The sequence below is a fragment of the Neltuma alba genome, unplaced genomic scaffold (assembly GCF_004799145.2).
Source record: "Neltuma alba isolate B1F8T4 unplaced genomic scaffold, ASM479914v2 tig00012044_pilon, whole genome shotgun sequence".
In the NCBI taxonomy this organism is placed as follows: Eukaryota; Viridiplantae; Streptophyta; class Magnoliopsida; order Fabales; family Fabaceae; genus Neltuma; species Neltuma alba.
This window is the reverse complement of record NW_021636609.1, coordinates 118,387-137,707: the sequence shown is the minus strand read 5'-3', so window position 1 is coordinate 137,707 and position 19,321 is coordinate 118,387. Positions and strand designations below refer to the sequence as shown.

Below are 19,321 nucleotides of genomic sequence, written 5' to 3'. Positions count from 1 at the left end.
GACTTGTGAATAATCATGTTCAACTTCTTAAATTCAACTAGCTCACTTATAAATAGACAAATTCTTATTGTTAATATACTTATCCTTCTTGCAAATTGTTTGACTCTAGTTGCAAATAGTCCCTCCCAAACATGAATTATCATGTCCAACTTCTAGAATTCAACTAGATCACTTGCAAATAGATGGGTGATTGTTGTTAATATGCATATTCATATTGCAAATTACCTAATTCCACTTGTGATTAGTGCTCCTCAGACTTGTGAATAATCATGTATGACTTTTTTAATTATATTAGTCCATTTGTAAATGGACAAGTTTCTCTTGTGAATCAATGTATCTTTATTGCAAATTTCCTAATTCTAATTGCCAATATGACAACCAAATACCTATGACATCAAAGTGTTAATCAACATATTCTTATTGTAAATTTTCTAATTCGAGTTGTCAATAGTACATCACATACTTGTAAGTTAATGGGAAAAGACAACAAATTGTAATTAATTAACATGTAACCTACTCATAGTATATTCCCTAAAACAAAAATCGTGCAAATTCTCCATACACAAATTTTAACACATTATGTCATTGTTTTGTTTTTTATTGTCTTTATCCGTTGAAGTAGTTTGCAATAGCAACTGATTGTGTATTTCTTTTGGAGTAATGAGTCACCACAACTCAGACTTTAGTGTAGTGTATTATTCTTGTGACACAACAATAAGTACTGTCAATAGATTAACACAAGCGCATCAATGCAAACTCAAAATAATGAATGAACTCATGAGTAATAGAAAATGACTATCACACAAGGGATATTGTGACTAGTGCTTCCTAGGCAATTTGCAAGAAGGATAAGTATATTAACAGCAAGAATTTGTCCATTTACAAGTGAGCTAGTTGAATTCAATAAGTTGAACATAATTATTCACAAGACTGGGAGGGATCATTTACAACTGAAATTAGAAAATTTGCAAATAGGATTTGTATATTAATAAGAATAACACATCCATTTACAAATAAGCTAGTTCAATTGAAAAAGTTTATCACAAGCCTAGGAGTGAGGGTTCACAAGTGAAATTAGGAAATTTGCAACACGGATACACTCGTTAACAATAGAAATACGTCCTTTTGCAAGTTGATTTATTTCATTTAAAAAGTTGAACATGTCAATTCACAAATCTGAAAGTGACTGTTTACAAGTGGAATTAGGAACTTTGCAATAAGAATACATGCATTAACAATAAAAATACGTCCATTTGCAAGTCGATTAATTTGTTCACACATTTATATAGTTGCTAGCTAGTTTCAGTTCAGTACTTAGGGCAGTTTACCTCTAAGTACCATCATGAAATTCTCCATCTATTCATAGCCATACAAAATAGATTTCAACTCACGGATTGTCATAGCCACTTCGTGAACCATTCCAAAAATACATATTGAGGTTCATATGTACACAAAAATAGTTGTTTATTAAAACAAAAACAAACTATATTCAGCAATAAATTCATGTAGAATTCGCGTTCCTGCAAGCTTTTCTAGTTTAACCAGCTTCATATCTACACAAAAGGCAAAAGGTTCTCGTCCAACACTTGCAGGAGCGGTGATGGAGGCTCTCGTTGCTAGAGCAAGGGCGACAACGAAGGCTCTCCGCAGCAGAGCAATGACGATGGCAAAGTCTTTCCTCACCACAACAGTAGCGACGGTGAGGTGAACGATCTTCTTCACTGCATGAACTGGAATTTTTAGAGAGTAAGCGAGAGGGGCTTCAAATATCAGGAGTTGAGAGAGAGAAAGAGAGAGAGAGAGAAGACTTCAAATTTCAGAGTAATAGTTTGAGGGGCAACACTGTCTTTTTAGTTTTGAAATTAATATCAATTCACCCCCATGGTCCTGCAGTGGCTTGTCAGATTGTTTTGGGGGCTATTGGAAATTAATTGCCTTCAGCGGTCCTTCAGTGAAATTTTCCCTTTTTCTAAAATTAAAAATCTTCAATTGACGTCGAGCATCTCAAGCTAGGCTAAATCCCTTCATCAAACGACAAACTCCTCCTCTTGCGCAAGACAGGTTGTTGACTCTAATACCATATAAATAAAATACTATTTTTTTTAGTAAAACTATTTTTAGTTATTAATGCAATAGTTGATTAATTTATATAAATTAAAATAATTAGTTATAATAATTATCTATAATGAATATGTGTTATCTTTCTTAAAATATTCTTATTAATCATGTGTATTAGAATTATTATTTGATAAAACATTTAACATGTATAATTACTATAAAAATTATCTTAAAAAATACATAAATGTGGAAGATAAGTGTGTTGATGTATTATATTTAGAATCAAATTAAATTTTAAATTAGCTATTATATTAATCAACGGAAGGTTTGCTGGCTTGCCCGGAAAAAAAAAAAAGGCGAGTTAGGAAACCAAAAACATATCAATTTCTAATCTACGAATTCTGGGGAATAGACTACTTCCGGTTCCTCATTGAACCCGGTCCGTCTCTCGATTATTAGTATTTACTATTTAGGAGACATCGGACCGAATGTCTAACCTAGCGTCCAAGTTTCTCGCTTCTTTTTCCCTGACCCCCGGAAGCTTCAGAGCTTCCTCCGTGCGTTCCCGTGCTCTTCCTCTCTCTCTCTCATATTTTGATCTCCGAAACCCTAGCCCGAGCGTCTGGAAGCCTCTCCAATGGCGTACCAGACCCCCGATCGTGACTCAGAATCCGGGTTGCCAAATCAAACACGCCTTTACAATCCCTACAAGGACCTCGAGGTACCTATTCGAAATCTTTACCAGCTCCCAACATCCCCTGAGTACCTTTTCGTCGAAGAGGCTCGCCGCAAGCGCCGATCCTGGGGTGAGAACCTCACCTTCTACACTGGCTGTGGATACCTCGGCGGCGCCGTTGGCGGCGCCGGACTGGGACTCGTCGATGGCGTTAGGTCCTTTGAATCTGGCGACACCACGAAGCTTCGGATTAACCGGGTTCTTAACGCATCTGGCCATGCGGGTCGGGCTTGGGGTAACCGACTTGGCGTGATCGGGTTGATGTATGCCGGTATCGAGAGCGGGATTCAGGCCGTCAGGGATACTGATGATGTGTTGAATAGTATGGCGGCAGGGCTTGGCACGGGTGCATTGTATCGAGCCGCGAGAGGAGTGAGATCGGCTGCGGTTGCGGGAGCCGTTGGTGGAGTTGTGGCGGGAGTGGCTGTGACAGCGAAGCAGGCAGTGAAGCGCTACGTGCCAATATGAAGAGCTTATTTTGTGTGAGCTCTCATTTTTTATTCCTTTCATATCAATTTTGAGTGAGTACTGAAGTACAAGTTGTAGACAGTAGGTTAATGCGTGGCAGCAGATGTTAAATCTGCTGTTGCAAATTATTGGTTGAATGCATAATTTCATCTTTATGGTGGCTAACCCTTCCATTGAAATTGGCCGAATTACGCTGTAATGAATAATTGAGAGATACAATTTTGTTCATAGCATCAGCTATAGCTTGTGAATGCGTAGAAGTTCAAAATACTGGTGAACTGGTTTGTCATTTTTGTGATAAATACGAACAGTAACCGCATTCTCTCAAGATTCATGGGATTAGGGAATCTGTTTGTGGATATGATTATTTATTTACTAATAGTAGATTGATGCTTCTTTATCAGATGAGATTGTAAATTTATGAGGCTCAGGTAGGAAGTAGGAACTATAGAATTGTGTGCGCATTGAAGATCTTCTCTTTTGTAAATTGTGCCAAGTTTGTTTTATGTATGAATTCTGCATCATATAACCCATCAATGGTTTTTTAAATTTTTGGCTATCGTAATCAAATGACGTTAAGTTCGGAAATAAATTCAGGAATGTGATATTAACTTCTAGTCAACAGTTAATGAATGGCATGTCATTATTCATCTGATTTCTACTGGTGGAAATGGGATCATTATTTTCTCGTAATTAGATGGGCGGCATGAAAATAGCTGTACTATATAACAGATACCCTCTCACCTCTTACTTGGAAAGCTGGATCCACCTTGATTGGTCTTTCCGATGCTTCCGATAAATTAATGCGAAAATTATTTAGTGAAATAAGCTCATTCCTTCACCACTTCTTTCTTTTCTTCTCTTCGTTCCCTCACTTTTTTAAATTAGATTTTTGGTACTGTTTTCCAAATAAGTTAATGTCAGCAACATTGATTGAAGTTCACATGACTTGCGTATTTTGTGGTTGTGGTGATGAGGAACTTTTTACTCAAACTGGAATCAGCAACATTTTGCTGGACTCAGCTTTTGTGGTTTTGGTTAGTTGATTAGAACTGCTAGCAATCACCATCTACCGTTCGCCTCGAACTCCAGCTTGATCTATCCTTGTGTCTTTGGTTGACTACACTACTGGTAATAATCTAAAGCTGTGTGGAACTGTGATTGATGTGATGATGCTTGTGCCTCTGTCACTTGCGTTTTTTTTTATTTATAAATACAATCCCTCATATTACGTTAGACGCATGAACATGCTGCTGCTACTGTTTAAGTCAATTTCTCGCTTATCTTCCATGTTGGAGGAATTTTCGGCTGATATCATAGCAGACAAAATATTCATCTCTTGTTTTGTTAGGAATGGCCACGCGTGTTTTTTTTTTTTGGCCCTGACTTTGCAATTTTCTTGTGTTCTGAGCGGCCCACGGTGCCTTTTAGGAGAATTCGACCGAAAACTGCCTTTTTGTTAAATTGGCTTAGGAGCTTACTCCCAAAAGCATTTTTTAAAATGTTTTCATATAGATCGAGGCAATTTTTCTCACGCATTTATTTTATATATCATAAAATTATTTTTAAAATAAATTTTATCTTCACCCAAACACATCAAACATTAGTTAAAAGGTTCAGGTGGTTATCTGAATATCATGTCCTATCCGGAATCTCGCTCGAAGGATTTTGTCTCGATGTATTCTGCGTCCCTGGGATGGTAGGCTTCTACGGCGAAAGATCAATTATTATAACAAAGAGCCAAATACTAAAGCGTTCTTTCGCAGTCAGTTATATGCGATTCTGGTCTAAAAAGAATAATAGAAATATGTTAAGACTTGGTTATTAGATAGTAATTGCTTCGGTGGGGCAATCGACATTAGCCATCGGCAGAGGCAGCGTCCCATGTGGATTATGAACTGGCCGTGCGCATGTAAGGATAGGAGTAAACCCTTCTAAAAGAAATAATAAAGCATGATTAGCAATAAAATGCCAATTTTCATATTAACAAATTATTCCAGGGAAAGAGCCCGCTTTACCCCTCATTGTAACCAACTAAACAAGAAATGAGAGCACATCTCAAAAGAAAATTGCCGATTATTCACAAAGTCTGACAAGAAAAATCTCGAGCACGAATATGCCTCTATGGGGGAATACCCTCTTATCAAAGGAAAATTCCAAAATGTATCAAATGCCCCTTCCGGCCCTGCTTATTCAAAATACAAAATTGCAAAATTCATCTTCTGAGAAGAGACCGAGACTTTCGGCCAAAAAGGGTAAAGACTTTCAATCGAAGATTGGTCAGGAATACAATCCACCAAACCCGAATGGGCATGTGGATAGAGCCCAGATGAACTATTCTCATTCCCGCCTTAATAATCAGTTGAGAATATTCGCAAGGAAGTTAAGCTTAATCTTACAGCAACATTGACTCTGGATTTTCAATATAGCTTTTGAATGCTTTCAACCACTCAGCACCAATTGCCCCTGAACAAACAAGATAAGATGTATCATTAAGACCTGAAGTCGCTAATCCATATACGACAAGCTTGATGACTGAAGCTCTAATCAAGAAGTATTACCATCTATTACGCGATGGTCACAGCTGAGAGTTACAGACATGAAAGAAGCAATATTAAATTCTCCAGGTCCTGAACCCGGTATGGCCCGCTTCTCGGCTGTTAAGGTAGATGACAAAGTACCAAGTGTGAAGATAAAAACAATGACTGGTTAAAAAATTATAGATCGAAAGACCCTACAGTATTCTCACCAGATCCAACTGCAAGAATGCCAGACTGAGGTGGATTGATGATGGCACAGAACTGTTTGATGCCAAATGGCCCCCCTAAGTTTGAAACCGTAAATGTGCCTCCCTGCAGAGTGGACCAGCCGAAAACCCACAGGTCAAAATGAGATCATCTTTCAAAGGCCAGTAAGCATTCACATGATTTCTATTACCTCATAGTCTTGGGGTTTCAAGCTGTTCTCTTTGGCCTTTGATGCCAATTGCTTGACCTCTTCTGCTATCTTCGAGAGGCCTTTCTTGTCCGCATCCTGCGCATATAACCAATTGGAAGGCAAGTGAGACACCATAATTGAAACTAAAGACATAAATGTCGTCATCATTAGAAAAAGAGCATAGCGTGACTTACCCTGATGACAGGAACAAAAAGTCCATGATCGGTCTGCACGGCAACATTAACATTCACATTATGATACCTGCATAAAACAAAATTTACATGTTAAATCAGATGGGATATACACATTTGCTGGCAGCACTTGCAGATAAAACTTTTGACTTACTGGCGAATATAATCATCTGACCATGAACTGTTACATTGAGGAACTTTACGAAGAGCCAAAGCAGCAGCCTGATATAAATAAGACAAACCAAACGAAGTTGATATGAACATATCAATTCGACACTACATATCTCTGAGGACCTATGCTAAAATTCACTATCATTTTTAGCCAGAATCCCAAAGGTTTAGAGGCGTCATCATGTGATTGTAAAGCCAAATTAACTTAAAATATTTTGTATTATATGTTTTGACACAAGATAGGAACTTTGCGTCAAGTTCACTCGGTGTCTTCCCGCCCACTAGCCCTTTCCTCTCTTTTTCATTGACAGAAACAAGTTACCCTCTAAATTGATAGAATCTGAAGTCTGTACTTCTATACAACCTTCCACAACAACCGCTGCTCCTCTATATCTTGTTAAGCCAAAAATTCATGAGTCTCAGTTATATAAGATGTCACAAACAGAATATAAAGAAGTCTGTAATGTGGCCAAAAACATTTAAGTCAGAGGTCGACACAAATTTGACATCATGTTCAAAACTACGAGAAGCCATTTAGAATGATTTTGGAGGTCACAGAATTCAACCATCCCTGGCTTATCAACCACCTAATCTCACATTGGAATCTTAATTGAAACTTAACATCTCAAAAAAGACAACCTACAAAGCACGATTATGTTGGTCAGAGACAAATGTAATACCTTGATTACAAGGTCATTAACTGAAATACGTGACCCACCAGCTGCTTCTTGCAATGAATTGAGTTGGGAGCGCAAACTGCATATAAGTAGCTTAAATTAAACATTGACAACAAGCCTTGTCCCTCTAAGCAAGCTTGGCTATATGAAGTGCATAATACCATGGATGTATCATCTATCATAGATACGCAATTGCAATAGAGAAACTAACCTCATGAGTTTGTCAACACATGTATCTACTGTTAAATAGTAATGAGGAATAGTTTGTTTGGATAATAGTAGGCGTGAAGCTGTGATCTGTAAAATATAAGGAGTTAGTTTCAAGTAAAAATACATCACTTGTACTGTGAAAGATATAGTAATGGAAGAGCATTACATAAAAAGTGAGTACAAGTAAGGAAAAAGCAGAGGAGCTGGAATAGAAGGACCAAAATGGCCAAACAAAACAGGCTGGATGCATACATATTTGATCATCTAAAAGGACTTATATATTAAATGAAAAAGCATACAATGAAGGCGGCACAAAAACTAGCCATAACTTTTGTCAGCTGGTAGCCTATTTACGTCCCTAATTCAAATAATTCAATCCTACCAATAGATTAGTAATCAGGGTTCCATTGTCATATGAAAGGTAACTTCGTAAGCAACAAAAAGACACTGCCTAAACAGAATGGTCTAAGATTAACACACTCATGATTCAACCAATAAATCTCAAAACACTGTTTTACAAGAGGAATTTGATTTGATATGCTACCTTCCTAATCTGAGAGACAGGAATGTCAGTGTAATCCAAAGCTGCATCTGTAACCTTGGTCTTTGAGGCTGCTGAAACCTCCTTAACGCCAGAAGCTGCATCAGATGGCAAAGCTTGTTATCCAAATCAAATCAAATCAATCAGCTAAGGGCAATACAAAACCCTAGAGCTAGCAAGACAGATGACTCCTCTAGAACAAGAAGAAGACCCACTATGACATCTAGGCACACAGAAAGAGAGACAGAATAATACCCAAGTAATCATCAATATCACCCTTAACAATGAGCCCTTCAGGTCCTGTTCCTTTGATGCTTGACAGAGGAATCTATATAGTTGACAAAAAAATCGTAATATATCTTCAAAATGGCTTATTTCTGTTATTTATTAAACAACTTTCAATCATGGCATTTCATCAACTCACATTTTTCTCTTCAGCAAACTGTCTAGCAAGAGGACTGGCAAATATGCGATCTCCAGCTGGAGGAGATGCAGTGGGTTTGGAAACCTTTTGCTCAGGTTCTCGGGCAGGCTCATCTACCACCTCTTTCTTTGGTGGGGGAGGGGCAGATGGTTCTTTAGCAGGGGCAGAGCTAGCACCCGAGGCAGACGGTTGATAATCTTTAAACTTTGCAATATCATCCTCGTCTTCAACAGTTATAGCAATTATCTACGAAAAAAATGTTCATGTTACTGAGACAATTACCTCTGCATGTAAAGCTTAGGGTGTAAGCCAATAAACTTTCTGTGGGTACAGACGCACTTTTTGAAACACCAAATAGAAATTCCCAGTAAAAATTGTGCAGAGAGGAATTGAAACTTGTAACTAGAGTTCAATACCTCTCCAACTTTGATTTCTTTTGATCCATCCCCACGTATTATCTTGGCAAGATAACCTTCCTCCATGCATTCCATTTCTACTGTTGCTTTATCCTTCAAAAGTTATATACTGAGATGTCAAGGCCCACATAAAGGTCATACTAAACAAAATAAGTCTACAATGTCGATAGCACAAGAACCCCACAGTTTCAACTTCACACAGAACTTCACCAGGAGAAACTTTTTCCCCTTCTTTCTTCAACCATCTTGCAATGTTGCCCTACATATAAGTGTGAATCAGTAGGCAGAAACAATAAGCCAAAGTATAATCAACTCCTGAGCTTCAGAAAAATACATACCTCAGTCATTGTAGGTGATAGAGAGGGCATTCCAATCTCTTGGTGCGGAGGAAGGTCTGAAAGATATTGGCCAACATTAGTAATGAAACAAGTATGCTATTATTATATTAGTTATACAAAAATATCTAAAAAGGGTAAAACCCAGCAAACTCTTGTGAAATATAACATCATTGATGAAAGAATCCAATACATCCAATTAAAACATCGAACAAGTTCCTGTATGATTTCTAGTATAATCATAAAACATTAAACTCAAACAAAATAACAGGAGATACCCTTGGAGTTTTAAAAGAATGAATGAAAGACAATCAGAAGACAGCCAATAAAATTCTTTCACTAGGAGTTATTGAAAAGAAGGCACTTTATTTCTTTTCTTTTTAATTATTTACCCTATGTTTTCAGGTAGCAGCCAAACTATAGATAGATGCCCCTATAAGAGCAGATACAACAAAGTTACAGTCAACATGGATGGCAAAGCAGCAGACGCCAGAGCATGCTGTATTGCAGATTGTTCGGTAAAAGCAAGATGCATATACATCCTACATTCAAGCCATGCCACATGACACCTTCTTCAGGAATGATCATTATTTAAGAAATACAAGATTGTACTATCTAAATTATGAGCCCTTCGATAAAATACCCAACACAAAACTCAAAGAGAAGAGAAGGACTTGAAACACAAAGAAAGCAAGAGACCCAAATAGCCATGGAAAGTACCTGAAGCTGATGCATAAGTTCTCCTCGATTGGACCTGAGAACTGTTATCAGGGGAAGGAAGCAATCAGAAATGAGATGAGTAAGTATTACCCTGTTGAAGCAGGAAAAGTACTCAATAGACATTTTAAAAGATACCATGAATTCTCATTGCTTAAAGAACCCCGGGCGAAACATGTTGACATGTTTCTCGTCTGTCCACCAAATGACAATTTCTGCAAAAGATAGAATTTGCCAATTGCCTCCAGGTCAGCTTGAAAAAACAGCTTACTAAAATAAATAAAGCACAGGCAAGGAGAGGAGTGTTAGCACTACTAGCACAGAAAGAAAAACTTCTTGTAAAATATTGTTCAATTGGTATAAACTGAGTTTAACTTACAGCGTGGTAGGAGGCAGGCTCGGAAACAGTCTTTTTCGTTGGGGACAGGCAACCATGAAATTGGGATTCACAAACATCTGGAAAATAATTTACTCCGCCATTCATAACTATAATAAATGAAAATTTAGGAACTTCAAGAAAGTACAGACAAATCATGGCTTCCTACACATGCGTCCAAAATGTATAGAATTTCATCCTCCAGGGTAAACCATGAATAGTTAACTAACTAATATACCACTTGTTCAAGAAAGACTCAACTTTGGGTCTCTGTCAAGAAGGATAAATATCACTTGACTTGAATACAGTGCTCAGACTGCACCAGCATCTGACTACGATAGTACTGTCACTGACTTGTAAGTTCATCAATCATTAACAGCAGGAAATGAAAACAAAAATTAAAATAGAGGCCTCATATACGAGGCAGCAGCTTGGTAAAACTTGCCACAGCCCTAAAAATTTACGCTGGCCATGCCTGAGCCTACCATCAACTAAACATATCGCAGAACCCAAACCCACAGGATGCCTCTGTAGTCCATAAGGTATCATTTGTTTATCTCAAACAATTAATGAATAAATAGGAAAAATAAATAAATAAAAAAATAAACAGCCAACTACCTTGATTTCTGTTCATAGATTGTTGAGCCTCGCTAGAGAAACAACGAGCCAAACAGGCACGGTCATGTTGTAACAAGCTGGGGGCATTCCTCAACTGCAGGAGCACACATGTCTTGCTTTAATATTTCAGAAGCAACGTGGAGTAGATAGGCACCAAAGCAGAAAATCCATGCACAATGGTACCATATCAGACACAGCATCACACTTAAACCAAGCATGGCATGTCAGATTTTTTTTTTTTTTAAAGAAATTTGGAAGGAAAAAAAGCAGATACAGATACACATAGTATATAGGTTCAACATAATCATTATGTCTGTGACAAGATCTTAAAAACAGCATATGGGCATGATGAGGTCAAATTTCTACAACCCTTTCAAGAGTTCCTCAACCAAAAAAACCACAGAAGCACAGACAGGAAATGTTATGAAGAAAAACCATATAAATACATCCATACATAAATACATATAATTTCTGGTTAACAACTAGTTCAATGGGCATTTCAAACAAAAATTGGTCAGAAGTTTCTAAATATATAAAGAAAATTAAGCAATGAGGGGGAACTTTACTGTCCTCTATAAGGAAAAATGAATAACAACATTACTTACAACAGTAAATGTAGATAAATGCAACCAATATAATCCAGAAATGACACAGCACAAAAATCACCCCTGCGTTGCGCCCAGGAATATTAAACAAAGAAAATAAGAAATGAAGCGTAATGTGATACTTTTGAGCATAACAACTGCAAAGACCACTCATATAGATTGCAAGCTTTGGTGAGAAGTTAGCACGTTGTCCAAAGGTTAACAGAACTCATCGGAAAGATCCATGATGACAAAATACTTGTTGTTGGGTACCATGGAGATAGGGGAAATCAAGCTCCAAGGACCCATTTGGGAATATCAAAATGCTCAATTTCCCCCAAAAAAAAAAATCAATGCTTTGAACTAAAATATCCAGCATCCATAAAATCTCAAGATGAAAGAAGGACAAAGAAATACAGTCTAAACGGAACTTCCACACATGCTCTACTTGTACGAGTTGCGATACGATGTAAGGATAGATGCATAATCAAAGATACAACAAAGGAAGCCCGATATGAAAAATTCAGAAGGATGACAATATACCTTTCTGGAGTGATTGATTATACGAGCTGCGCAAGACATTTTGCTTTCTACCCAACAGAATGAAACAAGCGAAATCGAAAGTACGCAGGGGGAAAATGAATGTTCAAAAGGGATTGGAAGATCGGTGTGAACTGGTTAGGTGGCTAAATCCGTAGGGTTTGGTCGCAGATCGGAAGCTGATGGTTGTAAGAAACAAAGCATCCCAGATAGTCCGATACCATTTTACCATTTTCTTTGGGAGTGCCTTTTACTTTTATTTCTTTAAATAATAATTTATATATGTAAGGAAAAATTGCAAAAAAAAAAGCCGTAGAAAAAATTACAGACAAAAACTCATTCACAAAATTATTGTTATTTGCTTATCAATTATTACCAAAATTCATGTTAATATTATAATTGGTCTTTATTTATAATTTTTTAATTTTTAAAGTATTTTCTTGTGATTTTTTCTATATAAAACCCAGCTATTTTTAAATTATACATACTGCAGTTCATTTATGCATAGGCAAGAAAATTGTTGTGAGTAGATGTCCAAAAATGCACTAATTTTTGAGCCCGTGACACCCAAAACCAATTTTCGCCAAAAAAAAAAATTAAACCATTGGTTTGCGATTTGCAGCTAACTCAATGCAACCTGATCAATCCAGCGAGTTCGCCAAATTGATGGGGTTAGATTTTGTAATTATCTTTTTTTTATTGAACTTAAAATAACATCATTCTAAGATTAAAAAAATAAATAATAATAGAGCGCTAGATTTATTCTTCTCTGGTCTTATTTATAAAGCATTTTCAGCATATTTCACAGTTCACACAGGCTAAGAAAAACCTTAAATTTTATTAATTCTCATTTAAAATTTAGTAACTTTTCAACTTTATTCCTATTTAATATATATTATACTTCATGTAAACAAAATTAACACAATAATAAATGAGGGGCAAAATTATACATCTATACAAAAAATTTCTCTCGGTACCCTATAAATAGGACCAAAAATTATCTTCTCTCTTTGTCCTATAAATATAACTAGAGGGTATCTTAATAACTTTGTTTGTTATCTGTTTAATCATAGTTAGGCTATTTAATTCATGTTTTTTTAGCAGAATACACAGACATATGATTTTTTGTCATCATTCACTCAAAAAGAAATCACACACTAATGGAGGTAGGAGTTAAAAAGAACATTAACTTTTTTTTGCCATAAAAAATATTAAGTATCAATTATATATATATGATATTATGATGGGTATCAGATGCCTTATCAAAAAATATTAATTGATTGATGTCACCTAAATGTTGTTTATCATATATTATTTAAGTATTTAATACATCCGTCATATAAAAGAGAAGTGGCAATATCATATCATTGCTGTCTACCCATCTATTTTATATGACTTCCGCACCACTGCTATCGGTATGTCATTGTTAATTATTGATTAGTGATTAATTATTAATTATTAATTGTTGTTTCGTGTCATTATGCAATGTTTTAAGAGAAAGGTTCATGGGCGCATGACATGGACGAGCGAAAAAAGTCAACATTGTAGACTTTTACAGTGGGGGTTCATTGCTAAATCACAATTATGCCCATCCCATATGATATGCCCCTAACAACCAAGCAAAGGTCAGTGCCTCTTTTTATTTTTTATTTTTTTGAAAAAAAGAGTTGATGATTAAAAGGGTGACACTTGTATTATGACACTTCCATTCTTGTTTTAGAGTTAACAATGAAGTGAATATATTTCGATCTGACATTTTACCCAATAGTTTCTATCTGTTTTTAATTCTGCATAGACATTAATTAATTAAATTAATTATGATTATATTGAGTTTGATTTGAAAAACTTACTGATGATCTCGTTCGTCTGAGACCAATAATTTTTTATTGTGCTATAAATGATGGAAATGAAGTAGGGAAATATTACATCAGCTAAGAGGAATTAAACTTTTAATTAAAAAAAAACAGTTTGATTAAAACAGACTTGATTGAGAAACACAGAATATACTCGTATATTTGAACTAAAAATGCTGTTTCTTTTATCCTAACAAGGCAAAAAAAAGGAAATAAGAATTGCAATAAAGTCTAATAAAATAAATATATTCACAAAAAGTCCTATAACGCAGCTTATAATAACAATTTTAAGAGTAAAAAATAACAACAGATCTTAGATATTCACTTATTATTGAAATTTTTTAATAATTATCTTTCTTTTTTTAAAACTTTGAAGTGCTGGCAGCAGCAGAAGTAGGAGAGGCAACGTAGCGTGAAGCAACTAAAGAGAAAAGGAATGTTTAAATTTGATGGGCAAAGTTGAAAAGTTGAAATGATGGCAAATATCACAATGTGAGGTATTATTTCACTCCCCCCTCATTTCTGAAGGGAAGGAAGCAGAAAAAGGCAAACATTTTTCCTTCTCTTCCCCTCTACTTTCTTAAACCAATTAGCCTAACTTTGTCCTTCCTCTTCCTTTTTCATCCCCTGTTTTTGAAAAAAAAAAAAAACCCAACCAAACATTATGTAGTGCCTGTTTAAAATAATTTATAAATAACTTTTTAATCGTGATTTATGAAATACGAGATAAGTTTATAAGATGAGTTTTGTCTCGATCTATACAAAACATGTTTATAATTACTTTTCATCACTGTTTTAAATAAGCCTATAATTGCAAGCTATTTACCTCTTCAAAAGAAATAAAAGTTAGTTTTATGGTCATTGTTGGGCCATCTTGTAGGTTTGGGCTTCCTAATTATATGTTGGGCTTTAGAAGCCATCATTAGTTAGGCCTGTTTAAAATATACAAAATAGTTGTATTTTCTTTGACTAAATTAAAAGGAGATGACTTATAACTCACAAATCATAAGGTTATAAGTTTGAATCTCACTATCGATATAAAGATCTTGTTAGTAGGTTATTTATAAGTACTTTTATAAATACTCTCTGAACTTGAATGTATACCCTGACTAAACTTACAGAACCCATACTTTTTTGTATATATAAAAAAGAAAAAAGGAGCCATTACCGGGGCCCACATGTAGGACCCATACCTATATCTTGATCCTGCCTCTGCCTTCATCTCTCGCATTCTGAGCTCATCAGGTTGGTGGGCACAGCGTGCTCAGCACTCAAAGCATCTTTTGAGTTCAAGGGTTGAGTAGTGTGGGACTCTTTTTTTTTTTGTTGCTTTTTTCCCTGTTTACTGTTCTTATTAAAAATATATACATGCATGAAAATTATTTTTGGTTTAAGCTTCAAAGTATTTTTTTTCAAGTATATTTATTATTTTAAAATATTGTGTTTCATCTAGCGCTGAAATATTTTTTTTTTCAGCCTACATTTTAAAGTACTTTATGATACAATTATCTAACACCCCAAAATTATTTTTTATGCAAGTTCAGCATCCTAGAAATATTTTTTGATTCATCCATCACCCTGAAATATCTTGTCAAATGCGTCCAATATCCTAAAATATTTTGTAACTCATCAAACGCTTAAAATTTTTTTTTCCAGATACATCAGTATTTTTACTGAATACACATGGAAAAATATTTTAGAGTATTGGATGAAACTTAATCCAAAAATAATTTTAATATATACTACCTCCGGTCTTTAATATAAGAGTTAGTTGATTATTAAGTAAATTAAGAAAACTAGTTAAGTTAATTATTTATAATAAATAGGTGTTATGTTTTTTAAAATATTTTTACTAATCAAATATATTGACTAAAACTACTACTATTATAATGGCTATTTTGAGAAAAAAATAGATAAATATGAAAGATAAAGTAAATTAGAATATTATATTTAAGATCAAAATAAAAATAAAAAAATTTTATATTAAGAATCGGAAATAATATATTTTTTTATGAAGCATCCTGTGGACCCATAAATTGAAAAAAAATGGAATCATCCACTCATGATAAGTCATGCATCCAAGTAAACGGTGCCACAGATATCAATCAAACATGACCACCATGCTTTGTGACGTCAGGACAATACCACATCCGAAGCAAATCGAGCTCGCATACATAAGGAAGTTATGAGCGCACGCAAACTCACACCAAAAATTATGAATCAGACAAAGAGAGAGAGATTCAAAATGACGAAACCATTATTGTCCGCCTATCGTGTCTATGCCAGCACCTGGAGCACCATTGAATATCTCCCGTATGCGAAACTCAAGAATGAAATTCACATCGTTCTGGCCTTTGCCAGAGACTACGATGGTGAAGGAAAATACCAGAATGGGAAATTCTTTCCCTATTTTGAGACAGGCAAGTTAAATGCAGATGAAATCCAGAACATCAAGGATAGAGCCGCGTCCACTTCAATTAAGTTCTTCCTCAGCATCGGAGCTCCTCACTCCAAATTCCCATTTGCTGTCACTTCTGCTCAGGAATGCGACTGGCGGAAAAATGCCACCGAAAGTCTCAAGCAAATCGTCCAGAATTACAAGATTGACGGCATCGACGTGTATTACGAACATATCAACCCTGATGCCATGCATCAGTTTGGCAACTCAATTGAGAAAGTCATGTGGAGTTTGAAGAGCAATAACATCATCACCGATGCTTCCATCACTGTATCAGCTCCTCTCAGAAAATACTATTTCGACCTGTACAAGAAAAATGAGAAACTTTTTGACTACGTGGTATACCAATCCCATACTGAGCTTTCTCGCATCTCCACCTTTCAAGAGCTTGGAGCCGTCTTCGACAAACTGCTTTATCCCAAAAATAAGATCTTAGCTGGGCACAGTGACGTTGCTCCTGGAGACTGGACTAATGTCCCGCCGCCCATCTTCCTTGGTGCCGTTCCTCAGCTCCTTGACAAGCAGGGACTCTTTGGCATTTCCAAGTGGATCGTGACCGGCCTATTATAACCCTGAGGCTTAAGTGGTGAGATCTGTGGCCAAGATGTCGTCCCATTCCCTACCTTGCTTAATGAATAATGATCCACCCATGGCTGCCATATATATGTCTTCGTTTTGTGATTTGTGTCGAACTCCTGCTAGCTCTCTTGCAGTTTTCTTTGCATTTCTGTGGTGCTTGGGTTTGTCTGAATTAAGTACCCTTTTTAAATAAGGTCTGATTCGTGCTGTCAGCTTTCGTCTCGAATACGAGATAGTATCTTGTTTCTATGTTTCATTCCTGTATACGTATTGATCGAGTCCGATAATAAAAAAGTTAATTGCTTTGCATGATTATTATTGAGTTGTGTGATTGCTATATGATTTTTCCTTCTTATCATCGCTGTTGTGACCCCCCACCCCCCGTACTAGCTAGGATCAAGTGTGTTTCTTCTTTCATTCAGGTGTATTATTATTATTTCATGTCAACCTTTTCCCTTCTCGTCCTAATTCCAACCAAGTACGTACGTACATAATAAGAAAAAAGAAGTACGTATGGAGGATCTCATTATTATAGTAATCATAACATATATAAATTGAATGATCTTATTGCTAGTTTGCGTTGTTATTTGCGTCGCCGTTATAAGCATTTAGTTGCTATACATGTTTGATTAATAAAAGCATACGGTTTCTGAGAAGGTAATAAAATAATGAGAAGAGGTCATCCCAACTGTGATTTGTATAAAAATATATATTGACAAGCCAAAAGAACTTGTGAATTCAATTAAGTTCAACTAAACAAATTTTGCATGCTTAGTGAGATTTTGAAAAGCTACTTTTAAAATTAAAAAATTAATAAAAACAATCGATTCTCTTGGCTTCTGAATAAAATGAGACGTGGATTATTTATCTAGGTGTTTAGTTCAATGGCCACTCAGCCTCTTAATCCCTTCCCCCAATGTGTGTCTATATATAGGAGCTAGATAAGGGTAAAGATGGTAAGCACGTGTGGCAAGCTGTGGTTGGCAAGCGTGGGTCCGAAAGATATGCAACCTGACGGGTTTGCATTTTGTAAACCCAAAGACCACCAGGCGGGTTAACGATCCACCTCTTTTTTTTATTATATTTTCTTTTTTTTTTTGCAATTTTTAATTTCATAAAAAATTTGCAAATTAAATTACAAATTTTATATTTAAATTTAAAGTTTTTAAAATATTTTCATAAAGTTATACTACCTCTGGTCCTAATTATAAGAGTCAATTGACTAATTTGAGGAGATTAAAGAAGTAAGTTGAGTTAGTTATTTGTTCTAAATAGATGTTGTCTTTCCTAAAATATCCTTGCTAATCAAGTGTATTGACTAGAACTCTTATTATTAGAAGGGCTACTTTGGAAAAAAAATATAAATATAAGAGATAAAGTGAATTGGGCTCTTATATTTATGACCAAAATAAAAGTCAAATAGGGTCTTACATTAAGAATCGGAGGTAGTATATTTGAATTAATCCAAAATCTTGTAAATATAAATCTATAATCTCTTTTGTATTGTTATTTTATTAATATAAAAAAATAAATAAATAAAGCAAAAGAATCAAAGATGGAATCACGTTTCTAAGGCAAAACATGATTATGTTTAAATTATGTGTAAAAACAATAAATTTTTTTATTCAAATCAATAAAATAAAAAATTGAAAAGAATTCAAATAAAAACCAGCTGTGGGCTTACTTATGCGGACTCTGGACAAAAAATTTATTTTAATCCTAAATATAAAATCTTCGTCAATTTTGTCTTTCAAATTTATAATTTGTATTTAGCTAATTAAAGAACAGAGGGATTAATTAATTAATTAATTAGATTTTTTCTTTCATTGCAAACCGTACCCTATGTGATGTTGATGAGAGTATCCCTATCTCATTAATCCCTGTGAAAAAACAAGCTTACTGGAATAAAATAAATAAGCACAGGCGCACAGGCAAACGAGAGGAATATGATGCGTGGTAGCATAGAAAGAAAAACTTCTCGAAACATACTGTTTAATTGGCATAAACCTGCATATATGTGTGAATCAGTAGGCAGAAACAATAAGCCAAAGTATAACCAAACTCATGGGCTTCAGAAAGATATAGGATGTGTTTGGATGAAACCAAACCGTAGTTTGAAAAAGTGATTCTGGAGAATAGATTATGGAAAGAATAGATTCTGTGAAGAATAGATTTTGTAAAAAAGTGATTCTAAGAAGTGAGAGTGTTTGGATAGTTGTTATCAGAAGCACTTTTTATATATACAAATTACTAAAAAAAAGACATAAGTTAATATGTAATTACAGAAAAAATAGATTTTATAATATATTTTAATTTGAAGGAATAAAATTGTTAATAATATATTTTTTACCAACATAATTAATAATACATAAGATAATATAATTAATAAATAATTAATATGTATATATATTTATAAAATATAAAATTAAATA

At 35.1% G+C, this 19,321-nt stretch overlaps 3 protein-coding genes across 3 annotated transcripts; 2 read left to right on the top strand and 1 right to left on the bottom strand.

Moving 5' to 3' along the window:
- The first annotated feature begins 2,569 nt into the window (after nucleotides 1-2,569).
- LOC114721535 (mitochondrial import inner membrane translocase subunit TIM23-2-like) lies at nucleotides 2,570-3,665 on the top strand. The gene has a single exon (XM_028907359.1). It carries the CDS (start codon nucleotides 2,696-2,698, stop codon nucleotides 3,260-3,262), a length of 567 nt encoding a protein of 188 aa, XP_028763192.1. The 5' UTR covers nucleotides 2,570-2,695; the 3' UTR covers nucleotides 3,263-3,665.
- A 1,554-nt stretch (nucleotides 3,666-5,219) lies between these two features.
- Nucleotides 5,220-12,204, bottom strand: LOC114721536 (dihydrolipoyllysine-residue acetyltransferase component 2 of pyruvate dehydrogenase complex, mitochondrial). Its single transcript, XM_028907360.1, has 19 exons — nucleotides 12,003-12,204; nucleotides 10,876-10,969; nucleotides 10,261-10,337; nucleotides 10,020-10,096; nucleotides 9,885-9,925; nucleotides 9,168-9,223; nucleotides 9,014-9,088; nucleotides 8,830-8,922; nucleotides 8,414-8,659; nucleotides 8,245-8,317; nucleotides 7,993-8,087; nucleotides 7,450-7,535; nucleotides 7,242-7,317; nucleotides 6,545-6,612; nucleotides 6,394-6,460; nucleotides 6,200-6,295; nucleotides 6,012-6,114; nucleotides 5,824-5,919; nucleotides 5,220-5,728 (listed from the first exon to the last, which is right to left on the bottom strand). The coding sequence occupies exons 1-19, from the start codon at nucleotides 12,039-12,041 to the stop codon at nucleotides 5,658-5,660; spliced, it is 1,629 nt and encodes a 542-aa protein (XP_028763193.1). The 5' UTR covers nucleotides 12,042-12,204; the 3' UTR covers nucleotides 5,220-5,657.
- Nucleotides 12,205-16,097: 3,893 nt separating this feature from the next.
- Nucleotides 16,098-16,880, top strand: LOC114721527 (ruBisCO-associated protein-like). The gene has a single exon (XM_028907352.1). The coding sequence runs from the start codon at nucleotides 16,098-16,100 to the stop codon at nucleotides 16,878-16,880; it is 783 nt and encodes a 260-aa protein (XP_028763185.1).
- Nucleotides 16,881-19,321: the final 2,441 nt, after the last annotated feature.